This window comes from Aythya marila (genome assembly GCF_965140915.1).
Source record: "Aythya marila genome assembly, chromosome: 3".
Taxonomy (NCBI): Eukaryota; Metazoa; Chordata; class Aves; order Anseriformes; family Anatidae; genus Aythya; species Aythya marila.
The window spans coordinates 8766309-8780656 of record NC_139044.1 but is presented as its reverse complement, the minus strand read 5'-3'; the positions used below and the strand labels follow the sequence as shown (position 1 = coordinate 8780656).

General features: G+C 38.8%; 1 protein-coding gene across 9 annotated transcripts in view; it reads right to left on the bottom strand.

Moving 5' to 3' along the window:
• Positions 1 to 14348, bottom strand: part of RALGAPA2 (Ral GTPase activating protein catalytic subunit alpha 2) — a 143052-nt gene that overhangs the window by 60300 nt on the left and 68404 nt on the right. For all 9 annotated transcript variants that reach the window (XM_082757051.1, XM_082757052.1, XM_082757059.1 and 6 more), the window contains 9 exons: positions 14075 to 14183; positions 13401 to 13511; positions 12989 to 13057; positions 12681 to 12818; positions 11958 to 12141; positions 9412 to 10183; positions 9055 to 9126; positions 7947 to 8070; positions 5587 to 5742 (listed from right to left, as the gene is read on the bottom strand). In XM_082757051.1, the coding sequence (XP_082613177.1) occupies positions 5587 to 5742; positions 7947 to 8070; positions 9055 to 9126; positions 9412 to 10183; positions 11958 to 12141; positions 12681 to 12818; positions 12989 to 13057; positions 13401 to 13511; positions 14075 to 14183 (1735 nt within the window). The remainder of the gene's footprint in view (positions 1 to 5586; positions 5743 to 7946; positions 8071 to 9054; positions 9127 to 9411; positions 10184 to 11957; positions 12142 to 12680; positions 12819 to 12988; positions 13058 to 13400; positions 13512 to 14074; positions 14184 to 14348) is intronic.

Genomic DNA, 14348 nt, shown 5'->3' with positions numbered 1-14348 from the left:
CGAACATCCTGACTTTGTTTTCACACTCATATCTGAATAAGCAGACACAGCTAGGTCGCCTCAGAAATGATTAAGGCAGCAGGTGAAGTTTTCTATGACCAACTCTGCCCGGTGCTAGGGCTTTGCGTAGAAAAGTTATAGACTGCGAGGATTTGGCATGGCCGCTCCATGCCTGGCTGAAGTCGAGCTGCAATTCCTGCAGAAGCTGGGAAGCCAGGACCTGGCTCGCAGCAGCAGTGCTCAGAGCAGGCCAGGCACTGGGCTCACAAGCCATGACCCACATTTGCTCGGCGGAGCGGAGGCACCCAGCTCACCTTACAGAGTGAGTACAGGCACTTGCTCTGCGGCATGGAGAGAGCCCACAACGGCTTTAGCAACCTCTGCTTATAAATAAATAAATAAATATGAAAACAGACTTTTGCAAGGCTATGCAGTTGCCCTGTTGCATAGGGAAATTCAAACTGGAGACAGCTCACTTGTTTTACTACAAGAAAACCAGGAAGAAAAGGGTTGGTTCTGCCTTTCTTCATGGTGCCTTGGGAATGGTACATGGCATGTATAGCTACAGAAACAAAATTCAAAATAGGTCCCAGTGCTGGTAAGAGACCCTTTTTAATTCACAACAAATCACTCTCTTAATAATCAAACACTTTTCATACTGAAAAAATCCCCAAACGCTTTATACCTGTATCACACCCCAGAGAACAAGACTCAGTAAACTTGAAGTCAGTGCGACCTACACTTGTTTGAGACTGGAAGTGATGGCTCCAAGCCCCAAATCCTGCAAACATCAGTGCGATGATGAATTACTCTTTGCTATGAGTACCACCTCATTACATGCAGAGAACTGCTTTTAAAGCACAAGTTACTATCTCTTTGGTTTTAAACCATACATCCCTAACCACTGCATTTATACAATGCAGTGCCACAAATGTACAATTGGCATCAACCAGAAGTATTTGTCCTTGTGAGATCATTCCAGCGATAAAAACCATTGCAATAATCTTATCAGTGGCAGCACACAGCTGCAGCTTCCTGGGTCACTCGCTCACAGCACTGGCTGTGGTGGCCTGGGCTCCCCAGTGGACATCACCGAGGTTTGCTCCACAGGCCAGAGCCCGGGTGCACGCCAGGTTCCCCGTGCAGGTGGAAAGACAGAAACACCTGCATCCGAAAGCCCAAAACAGCAAGAGCATGAAGCACATGCTAAAATCCCGGGGAACGAGGAGCAGCCTGAACGCTTGAGTTTATCGTATCCATGTGACCCTGCCTGAAGCTGGGCGTTGCGCCGATGCTGGTGCCTCGGGTGTGCTGCCGGCCAGGGTGACTGCAGGGCCCTGGGTGGCTGCAGCGCGTGGCGGCAAGGCAGTGCTCACAGCATATACCTCGCGGCCTGACCCCTATCCCTGCTAATTGCGTTACAGAGCCAGCTGGCTCCAGAGAGGAGTCATCTGTTTGACTGAAAAATTCCTGCTTGTGGGGAGGCACGGCTGCTACTTTCGCTAAGTAACAGTCAGGTCTGACATCCCCATTGTCTGGCTGACAGTGCGCCCATCCTAAAATCTAAGTTTTATTTGTAAATTAACCGAGAAACTTCCTGCCAGAACAGTGCTGCCTGGAGACTGATAATGTGTGCCTTTCATTCCCTTTCACTCTTACTGTATCACTGCCAATTTGTTTTTCTGCTGCTCGCCAGCCCTAGGCTATAAAAGCCTTGTAAGACATAAGTGCAATTATAGTCCTGGAGTCAAATGAATTGGACAAATCCAATAGCACAGCTCTGTCCCCACTCTGCAAACCCCTACAGCAGTTAGATTAGCTGCTAAAAATCTAATCTAGCTCTAGCTAACAAATTTCTGCAGCGAAGGAGCAAGAGTTCAGTATGGGGTTGCAACCAGATTTCTGAATTGAAAAATTTCTGCTTTGACAATGGGGGGAGATGGAATGAATCACTTGAAAATTTTGCAGCCCATTTTTAAACCGTTAGATGCAATTTAGTTAGAACAAGAAAGGGGTCTGCAGGATGCTGTTACTATGATTGATTTTCGTTCTTGCCACAAGACATCCAGATAAAAAAAATTTAGAACCAATGATGCTGAACCCTACAGCAGCAAGAGATATCAGTTGAATTTTAATTATTCCACAAGAAAGCATTTCTTTCAGGGCTAAGTCTTATTTTAGAGTGGTTTGTTGCGTTTTATTGTGTTTTCAGGGGTGTTGTGTTTTGTTTATTTTGTGTTTTTTTGTTTTTTTTTCGAACGATATAATATGTCAGCATATACTTCATATAAAGGAATACAAAGTGCATATTACTACTGTATGGCACAAAAATAAGAGGCCAAACTCATCCTCAGTGGAAGTGCACTTATTCTTGTGAATTTATACCAGGAATGACTTTATCGTCTTGTGTTCAGTAAAAATAAAGAAACATAATAACATTTAAATAAAATTATTGCATCTGCTAAATTCCCCAGCCCACAGAATTTATGGCCTGCTGTACTACTTTCCTGGCCAGCAGGTGGTTAGACCTTCTGTTCAGCTCCAGAGTTTGAGAGCCAAGCAAACTGGTATTGAATGTTTTCTGCCTGTCCAGAGGCAAAATAAGCAGGGAAGAAAACACAGAAATGACAAAGATTTAGGAGATAAGGGGGAGCTTAGAACCCAAATAGTATCCATGCAACCCTATCTGATGGAAGCATTAGGAAGGCAATAAAAAAAATCTGTGACCCCCATCACACCCTGAAGGCAGCACAATGACATTTTCTCCTCCCAGCAGTGTTGGTCTCTAATAGCATAAATTCCTTTTGCAGCAAAAATGGAAACGAAGCAGGTACTAACTTACAAGATCACAACCTTCCTTCTTCTCACAGCTGCTATGAAAAAGAAGAATTAACCAAAAGAGGTAGTAGATAAATAATGTTTTAACCATAAAACACCTGGATGTACTGCCTCGTTAATCTGAGGTGAAGACTTCAGCCCACCACGCGCTAACTGTTCAGTGAGTAAGTGGAATTATTAAAACACTCGCAACGATGTTGAGCGCTGCTGCAAACAAAGAAGAGGCTTTCACTGCTGGATGAATGACACACAACATTTTGTTTGAACGTGGCTCTCTTAGCCAGGCACATTGCTCATAAGTGCAGTATCACCAGGTGGGGAAACAAATACTTTTTCTTCTGCTTTAACAGTATGTCACAGACAGGCACACGTTTCTTTTCAAGCACGCACCAGTTGTGGCCTGCACACAGAGGAGCTGCCAAAATCAACATGGGTCTGTGGCAGACCGAGGGATTTTTCTACTAAAGCATCAATGCACTTGCCTTCCTGTATCTCACTGTAAGGCCTCCTTGCAGCTAAGATTCACAAGTGAAAAATCAAAAAAATGGACACTTTAGAGTTTACTTTTAGGCTGATAAGAGCTCTTAAACAAATATTGTCATTAGAAATGGTTTGGATTTACACTCAAATCACTGGTTTCAAATGAGGGCTGTTTCATCCATCAGCATTGCCAAGGAATTAGAGAATTATCTATCTTCCAGAATTTTATGGTGCCTCGTACATGTATCTTGTCCTCTGCATTTACATGAAGTTTGCTAAGAAGTCTGTGCTAATTTGTACAGAAATACATGCTAAACCAACACATTACCAAACAGCTATGGCAAATCAAAGTTTTTTTTGTGCAGAAACACAGCATCACAAAAGATTGTGCAACCCACTGTTTACAGAAGGACCAGCTCCCAAGCTCCATTAGGTTGCTCAGAGCTTTGTCTTCCCTTACCAGAATACACAGTTTGATCCCTGCAGGGCTCCCATTCCTATAGTAGATTTAAGATTTTTTAAAGTCTTAAAGCAATTACTGTGAGGTGTTTTCTGTGGATAGTATGTACTGGAGCTGGCCTTGTTTCCTAACACTTCCTGACCCAGAGACTGGCAACTACTAAATGCTTTTGCTTTTTTTTCTCATGAAGAAGAAATTCTCCCAGAGTAAATTTAGGGAAGAAAATTAAATAGAATAACCAGACTCTCTCCATGGCTGTGTTAATTACTAATACATGTGTAAATTAGGGGAATTAGTAAAATAGACTGTTTGCAAGTAAAGCCCATTTTTCCCTGCATGGTGGGCTCTGTCAGACTGTGCTCTCTCCTTTCCCAGCTAATTTATTATTCAACAGCTAGACGAGATATTTCACTACCTTTGCTATGCTTCCATAACATCCAGGAGCTATGACTTAAAAGGGAAGATTGGACTAAATGACTACAATTTGTCCAGGAAAAGACTGAAAAGCATGGTAGCAGTTCTCAAACATGAAAAGATCTGCTGCAAAATGATCTCTTTGTAGCTACCTGGGATAGGGTAAGAATAAATGGACCTAAACTGAAGCAAAGTAGACGCCACAAAATATTTTCTCATGGCACAAAAAGTAAGTCATTGGAGTATGTTGCTGAGGGAATCTATAAAGCATTTATCACAGGAGGTTTTTAACTAGCAGCTGGATAAACACTAGCCAGGAACAGTAAAATACGGATAGATCTACCTTGGTTCAGTGACAGAGACTATACAGCTTCTCAATACATGTCACAGCACTACCACCCTACTCTAAATTACTCTGATGACTCTTTTTTTTCCCCATAACTATGTAAATCCCCTAATAAGAAGATAATGAGTTGCATATTTGAAGACAAACGTAATTTTGTTGATATATATGTATATTTTTAAATGAGAGGCATTAGAAAAAAAGAGAGGATCCAGCTTTACTATTAAATGCTGGGCAAGTTTTTAGAAGTGGTAATCAGAAAGTCCAACTTTTGATTTCTAGGAAAAGCACATGCTATTATGAAAATAACTGGAGAACAAATAAAATCATCTAGTGACTTTTATAGATAATTTTCAGAGCACAATAGTATCACATGGTAGACTGAATGGATGTGGTAGCATTATTAACACACATTAACAACCTTGTAGGACAAGTTGCCAATCCTAATTAAAAAGGCAAAGATTTGGTATGCACCTAAAATCTTCTTTGACTAAGCAGCAGTTGGCAAGCACCATAATCTCAAATCACTTCTTGTTAGTAAAGACAAATGATTAAGTACTGATACCAACAAAATTTTGGGCTGGGTTTTGGCCATCTTTGAAGCAGAGTCTGCTTGTCACAATTGTGAATGACTGGATAATGGCTTTAAATATCAGCTGGCTGCTTTTGGTACTATGCTTGTCACTTCTCTTTCACTTCTTTTCTTTTCTGTTACACACTGGACGATTCATCTGTAAGGTTTTATTATGCTGCATTTGGTTGTTTTGTTCTACCATACTACAGCAGCTTTGGCAGGCAGACAACACACAAATGAAATTATTGCTAATATTATTACTAACGGTGGTATTTGAGGCTACCATGGAAATGTTAATTGTGTTGCAGAATCCAGAATTTAGATGCCATTTAATTCAGATAATCTGGCTGCAGAGCACCATGTGGCACAGAAAAGATGGCCTGCTAGGACCAGTTAGCATGGTCTGTTTTCAGTGTAAACTTTAATTTAAGCACAAGACTACATCAAATGTTTTGAAATACACAGGAAATGAATTACCTTTTTGGTCAGTGAATCATCTGAATCTGACGGCATTCTTGTAGACACATGAAAAATGATTTCCACGGTAGAGGTAGCATAATAGGGTGCTGTTTGTCCAGTGCTGCCGTTGCGCTGCAGGCCACCCATAAATCCACCATGTGTTGAGAGATCAACCTAAGTGATTGAAAGTCATAATTAGAAGAACCATTCTTTCTTAAAGACTGACAAATAACCCTACTTATTAATAAATCAAGACCTGGCAAGTTTGTTACCATCCCAGACACAGAGAAATCTTTCCATACAGGTTCATGATCTTAGCACTAGATCTGTTGGTTTCCCATTCCTGTATTTGACATTTACTGAAAGTAAACAACTATTAACTAGGTACTGTGTGATTATCTACAAGGCTATTCTACCTTTCTATCAGCAACCTGCAGCAAGGAAACAAAAGTACTGTCATGCACAGCTGCTCTAAGGGTTACACATGGCTTAGCAAGCCCACGCAAAGCATACACAGTGAGAAATAAAGTGCTAAGAAAATATAACCAGTAAGAAAAACTGAAGAAGAAAATCTTTTTTTTTTACAAGAATAAATATTTTAGAAGAAATTACTCAAAAAGATTGTTCAGGAACAATGCCCTTCTGAAGACGAGCCTGTGTCTGAAAACTTGCGTGTTTTCCCAACTGCATCATTCTAACTGGGGATGCTACCTCTCCCTGTAGACCCTGTTTCACTTACATCCATAGATGTGAAACACAGCTACTGTGTATTTCCAGAAAACCATAAATGTTCACACCACTTAGGTTACTGACACACCATTTCACCAATGCTAACTAAATCCAAATGTTTTTGCCTTCTGTACAGCAGTCCTTTGTTTGGGTAAGTGGTCTGACCATGTGAAGAGCTCAAAAGAGCTAAAATTAAGGTAAAAATTAAGCTACAGCTTTTAACGATGCCGAAAGCAGTAATGTCCAGTGCAGCGCCACTTATCCATCAGAAACAGGAAGGATGTACAACAATAGTGCTAATAAATTATAAAATTATATTAGAAGGGACTGTACTTTGTGCATGCCAAGTGAGTGGCAGCAAACAAGTGAGTTAGAAGAACAAAGTGCTGTACGCTCTTCCTTGGATACGTGCGTACAGATCATCTAAGGCAGACGTGAAAATAGCATTTGCTTCAAGCCTAAGAGGTGACAGATATTTTTTAAAAAAAATAATTAAGTACTTCATCCCATGCATGACTGCACAATGAATGAATGAGTGGTCTGATGGTTTTCTAGGCTGGACATTTTTAAGATTTGACTCAGTTTCTTCCTTAGAGATACCCAACAGCTTTCACTGGTGGAAAGCACAGAAAGAATTCTTTCTTTAGCCACTCTGGCAAAGGATCTCAGGACCTTTGTCAGAGGACAGTCTGACCAATACTGCAGCCTGATAACACTGAATGAAAACCGCCCTAAGCATTCTTATTTTCTTGGCTGAGCTAGGGATGAGTAGAAAAAACTCTTTTGTGCCAAAAGGCACAGAAAACACAGAGAGAGATATAAAGTAAGTAAAAGTTTTGAGAGTATAAAGACATGGGAACTTAAAGAATATGGGAAACTTGACTTGTTTAAAATGATACAGTTCTGGGACACAACTGGCCTGAAACTTCACATCCACTTTCATAGCAGTGTCTGCTATAGCAGGGAAAATGGAGAGACACTTTATCCCAGCTTTGCATGGCTGTGTCACATATTAGCCTCAAAAACATCATCTTTCTGTTCTGTAATACAACATTCTTGTTGTATTACATTCCTGCTTTCCTGTTTCTGCTAGCTAACACAAATCTAAAGTAACCTACAACGTATCCTAGCTTGTAGGAACAATACGAACACTTTAATTATTTTGTAACCTGCTAATTCAAACACACAGTTTCCACAGAAACTACTTTAATAAAGTAATGATTAATAATATTTTAACATTAACTAATATTTTAGATGTTTTTAGATTAAAGCTTTTTTCATGTTAGAAGGAAAGTGTACTTACATTACCCATCATATAACTGAAATTCTAAACAGTGAACTCTGATGATGTTAATGAACTTAGTTTATAAAGAAGGTAAAAACCTTCTAAAACATCTTAAACAACATTTCACTGTTCCTGTTCAAACAGAAGTAGCATGTGGATTTATAGAATTCTGTTAAATTAAGTGATCTTCTCAGTACTGATAAACATTGCCATACATTAAAATTTATCTTTCTGTTTTGAGAATTTAAAAATATGCAATTACATAAGCAGTTTATTTTCCATTTACCTATTTTAACTGGCTTACACTGATTTTTGTAGGTTTTCAAATCAAATATGTTAGTTTGCCTAAATTTGTGATTATTACCTCCCAACCCAGTCCAGCAACAAAATCTTCATATGCCTGGCTTCCCCTTGCATTGGACAGTATTGAGCATTTGTCCTCCTGTCCTTCTGCAATGTAAAACACTGCAATCTTGTGAGTTTCACGGCTGTAATTAGATATAACAAGAAATGAAAATTAAAATAGGTTTTAGCTCAAATGATTCTTTAGATCACCTGCCCTCCGAAAGCTATGGACAGATGACCTCCTTTTACTCTACATCTGCTTCTTTTCTGCACACAAAGACATCACTTAAATTAGAAATATATATGTTCACCATTTTTTTCCCACATGGCAGAGATAGTGCAGTTTGGAGTGCAGAGCAGGGTATATTCTTTCTGTTTATCAGCAAAAGAACTGATGACCAAGTTCCATTTACAGGCTTTATCACACACATCTGTGCAACCTTGCTGAAGACGGTAAGATTGCACAGGTGTTAATGAGAACATAATTTGATCAACAGAATTTTAATTATGGGGTGATGATATATGAGAAAAGAAAAAAGCATATGTAGACTTTCAGCTCCTAGGTTAAATTTTACATGACTGACAGTTATAGTTGGCTCCTTAGACAATGAGTGGATTGGGTATGAAAATTGTTGGGATGAAAGAAAATCAGAACTCTACAATACTGCAAACACTTTTCAAATAGCTATGGGCCAAGGAAATAAAATAAAACATAAAAACATAATATTCAGAAATCTATCCTGACACTACCTGGCTGAAAAAAAAAATAAAAATGGAGATTACCCCTTGAGTACCGCTCTTGACAGAGGGATCATTCTGAAGAAAAGTCTTTTGAGTGAATCAGTGCAAGGTTATCAACAAATTTTGGAACTTCTTCCCTCCCCTCTCAAGTAAATAAACCAGGAAAAGGGCTGTTGTGTCTTATTGTTCACTATTTTGAATTCTATGTATATAGTACCATTGAAAATAGCTTCTCTATTCAGTCTACGGAACTCTTTAGAAACAAACAGTCCATTTCTCATACAAATATTTGTATTGCTAGCACATGCAATTTTATTTTTTTTGATGAGGCATTTATTCTTTAGAAACTGAGTTTATCCACAGTGTGCTTAGTAAACATTACCTACCATTGGCGAGAATCCAGATTTTTCAGTTCTCTCAGTAATTTTGAATTTTTCTTAAGAATATGAAAGCTTTTCCTACAAATATATTAAAAAAAAAAGAAGGAAAATGCAACACAGATAGACACAGTATTTTTTCATTCAAAATCCTAAGAGAAGTAATCAAACTAGCGTGATTCAAATGACTACAATCAGACCCAGAAGCAACTCAGATAATTTCAAACTGACCAGACTTGTTTGGATGACTGTAAGTCAGAAGAGCAGTGCTAGAGCAGGGAAGGGACAGTGGGTGGATCTCGATTTCTTTTCAAGGTCAGAAGCAGCAAGAGTACTGTAAACATGTTCTGAACCCTCTGTTCCTACCTTCTATCCCAGGAGTTCATTCCCAAATCATTTAGCAACAGCCGACAGAAATAAAAGGATGCTTGAGGTTCAGCAGGACACGGTTCTTCTTGACGGGCCACCTTCATACTGAAGCCTGAGCTGCATTTAAAAATATAGTCTTTTTCCTGGGCACTCTGCCTCATCAGGGCTTCGGTGATTGCATTCTCTTGTTCGTAGCTCATACCAAAGGGTGGTGGCGATGGCTCATTCAGCTTCCGCTGGGGATGTAAAAGGCATTCAGGACTAGTGTTACCAATCTTCTCCAGCAACTTGTCAAGAGCATCTTCTCCTTCTTCCACATGAGAAATGTCTTTATAGGAACTGAACTGGTGCTCAGGGTTGCCTGAAATCACAAATGAGCTCGGAGTACTCTGCCGTGGAAGGCAGCCCTCCAAAGGTCCATATAATATTCTGCCATCCCAAGAGTACTTCCCTGAGATATCTCTGACAATTACCCTCACATCTGAGGGGGCTACTGCTGGCTCAGTGTCCTTCTTCTTTTCTGCAGGGATCTGGAGGTATGATATAAGAGTACTGTCATTAAACACAAAGAGCTGCAAGTTGGGGCTCCGGAAAACTTCTGATGACAGCTCAGAAGATTCCACATAGGAGTTGTCATGATTCTCACTAAGGAGACTGTGAAGGATGGCAGGACCTCCGCTGAGTGGGTAGTGGCTCAAGTGGTTCACCAGATGAGTCATAACCATGCGTGCCGTTAAAGGTATTAATTCTAAGTTCCTTCTTCTTTTTTCTAAAACAATCAATAAAGAGATTACAGATCAGTAAGAGCAGGAAGAGGTAATTAAAAAGAGCATCTGCAATTTTCTGAAACATTTTGAAGCTTGCCTTAGTTGTCCTCCAAATCATTCATTTTCAGTAAATCATTTACAACCACTGCACAAGAAATTCTATGCACCACATGTTCTACACAATTTCTTTGCATGTTTTTTGCAATTCTACGCAAACTCAAACCAGAGATGCAACTGGAAAACAGTGCTTCTCCAGCTTTAGCAGTCATTTGAGAACAGCATCATGGAAAAGTTCATTGCATCAGGTGAGAGGAGATTTTCTGGATCCACAAGCCCCTCTCACATCGCAGGCAAATACATCACAGTTATCTCATGAACCAGTGGTGCTCTAGAGTTACGTTGTGCCTCCAGTTCTCCTACTGGAATGTTATTCCAGAATTATCTCTCTCTTATAGCCAGAACTTTCTCATTGCCAGTCTATTTTTTTTCATATTCAGCTTAAATCCATTTTTATTTAGCTTATATTGTTTTCCTCTTTCCTTGGCATTTATAGTTTCAAATACACTTTCAGACAGCATGCATATCCCTTTTCAGCCTTCATTTTGCTAGACCTCAAAAGCCAAAATTCTTCAGCCTCCCCTCTTAAAAAGTCTCTTTATTCTTTACCTGAATTCCCTGCTCCAGTTTGAATTAATCTTTTTTTTCAGAAACAATTAAACCGAAGCATTTGTAGAGCACTAACACACCCAAGATGAGAAACACCTTGTTCTACCTAAAATGGCAAATGTACCTGACACATAACTTTTTCTTTCTGCTGTTCACAATATGTCCCTAATCAGCGAGAAATCTGTGTAAAATAGGTTTTTAGTTATTTTTTTCTTGTTTTTTAAACTGAAAACACATATACCAAAAAAAAAAAAATAACAGGAAAACAAGCTGTAGAACTCAAAAATAGTACAGTAATAAAATCTGAAAATACTATTTTAGAGCATCATTGCAAACCCAACAGTAGCTCACACCACTTAATATTGCATCTTTACTTTGACCCTTCTGCAAAAATATACTAATGCATATTAATATATTATTTATAATATATGTAATCCATTGTTTTTAAAGTTTTTAACAAGTGTTTGAAATAAAAGTGGTCTCTAAGATAGAACACTCAAATATAAATTACTTCATATGCTTGGATGCATACCCAAGGTGATTTCATGTAGTCTGTAACATGATGCAGCTAGATCCAAATAATCTTTTCACTTTTGACACAGGTTGAATTGTGAATCAGCAGGAACAGCTTATTTATGCAGATTCATAATTTGGTTCAAATCACACATGTCCTTCCAAAACCACTCAGAATAGGTAAATCATCTGTGACAATGGATTCATTTCTACTGAAAAATTCAAAAAGGCAGCTGCATGCTTCTGAAAGAAGCTTGATCTTAGTTGTTGAAATTCTCTATACCAAATTTTAAGTCATCCCGAAGGCAAAAACAGATTCTCAGTCTACTCAACACCTGCAGAACTTTTGCACTGTATGGCACCACAATGTAATTTTCTTTCTCCTGTGACAGTGCTAAAGAGCATCGTCAGCAACAGATTCTCTTACAGAGGCAACAGCAGTTCATAAAATAAATATATTAATTAAAAACTTCAAGGAGTAATTGCTGCATGCAGTAAGATAAGCACATTTGCAAGGGAGAGATGTAACCTGGAAACTTTTGTTTCCTAGCTGCTGCATGTAGACATGCTGGTCCTCATCACTGTAAGTTCTCTTACCCTCAGCAACAGTAAGCAGGTTGCCCAAATCTGTGACAGAGTGGCACAGGGCTGGCTCAGAGCTTGTGACATTTCCCAGTGGCAAGAAAGGGTCATAGTCACTAGACGAGAGATCCGCAAGACTCAGAACGTAATGGCTTTGCTGAGTATAAGTACTGGAGCCATTCACACAGCAGTGCAAAACCTGCGAGCAGACAAGCACAACACTGAAGGAGCAATGAAGTATATGCCAAAGTACCCACTTATACAGCAAGGAGTGACCCACCATGATTTTACATTGTGAAAGCCAGCCCCTGCTACAAAAAAAAGCTGTCTAAATTCAGTGTTTTTAAAATAACTCTCTTTTTCATGACCTATTCTGTACTTTAACAGCTCACTTAAGGACTTATTTTGTATTTTAACACACCACTCCAAATAATTCAAATATTTCTGCCAAGATTATTTTCCCTGGCTTGTTGTTTTGAGTATTTTGCCTTTCTCTTTTCACTGCCCTCTATGTTGCATGTCTACCTCAAACAAACTGCTTTTCTTCCTTTTCAAGATCGTTCACATTGATCTTATCCTCTTAATATTTTAAATTCTTCACGTCTCCCCTGTATGACTCTGCTCACACTTTGTGTTTCTCTACAGCTTGATAAAAAATGCTTCTGTGACTAACAGGATCTGTAAAAGGCATCTTTAAACATCTAGATATAATAAATCATGTGCATTCCTCATACTCACTCTATAAATATAGTCCAGTAAAGGAGCTTTGGATGCATGTTGATCTTCAAGGACACCAGCAGACACTGGCTCCAGAAGCACTTTCATGGGTAATGCCATGCACCAATCCAACAAGCAAAGTAGCAGTGAAACTATAAACTAAACAGAAACATGTAACACAGTATTTAGGTATTATCTATCAAGCTCACACAAACTTAGAGGTACATTTTTAGAAGTTTAAAATAAGACTTTGTTTCAAAGCCACTTCATTTAATGAGTAGTTCAAACAGCACAAAGAAAGACAGACACTGCTCACTTCAGCAACAAACCTTTTTATCTGCTTCCACAGAGGAGTACTCCGCGCTTGGCAGAAGAAATGCAATAGTGGCCAAGAGGATCTATGTTAAAAGAAACAGAATTACAGAAAGACATTTATCTTCTTTCATTACAAAGACAGAGAACTAACTTCACTTGAACAGGGCGTGAAAAAGGTTAAATTCTCTTAAGAGCATCTAACTGCTTTTGTAAATAAATGTCCAAGTGAAACAAAGTTTCACTGAACATTTTAAAAATACATGACTACAAATGAGAAATGCACACTGCTCCTAGGATTACAGCAAACCTAACAATACTTGCAGAAGAAAGCATTAACAGAAAGCTATGGTTCCAGCAGCTTAAGTAAGGAATTAGGGGAACTTCGCACACAATTTCCATAAAAATGGTTTAAAGAAACTGACATACTTCAGTAATTTTTCTGGACAGAGAGGATTCATACTTCTGCAGCTTTTGCCAGTAAGACACTAGCAGTTGAAGAACATCACAGGCTACCTGAGCTACCACTTTATTAGAAAACTGTAAGAGAAAAAAAGGTAATTAAAAACAAATAAAATATTTAGCTATCATACAGTACAATTAGTTTTTCTACTTCTTAAATCATTTTACATCTATAAAAACAATTCAAAATGTTAATGCCACAAAATCACACAGTCAGCATTAGGAAACAGCAGACAACATTATTGACATAATCCTAGCTTGGTCCACTGTGGTAGGGGTCTTTAGGTGCATAATCACATCCTATGTTTGCAAATATTTTGCACTTTTATATAGGATGTCACCTTGGCCCCACTGAAGAACTATACATATACTCCTTGGCAACTTCATAGGAGCCATAAGGATCTGAACCACGCTCACTAGAGATAATGAGCTACTAATTACATGTAAAGGTTCAGAACCAGAAGGTATCTTTTAGAAGATGACCAATGTCATATCACTAATACTATGGAAAGACCCCCAAGCAACTTCTTGTCAGTGGTTTAAGCAATGAAAAGAAAAACCAGCACACTGCACTCCATATAACCAGCAACTGTTTCAAAAAATAAAATGTCTATCAATTACAGAGACCACCTCAGTACTACCTTTAGTGTCACACCTATGACATTGATTGCTTCCTTCACTTGGGGGTGATTTGTACACTGCATTAGTTCTTCACATATCCAAACTCCAAGGCCACAAATGGCTATGCATCTTTTTTAAAGGGAAAAAAAAAAAAAAGAAGTCAGAAGTTTTAAAAGTATCTTGTCTTCATCTACACTTCATTCTTTCCAAATTTGCACTTTGGAAGGTAACCACTCCTCCACCAGACAGCAGCTATCACTGTACGGTAACACTAGACAGCTATTAATAAAAAAT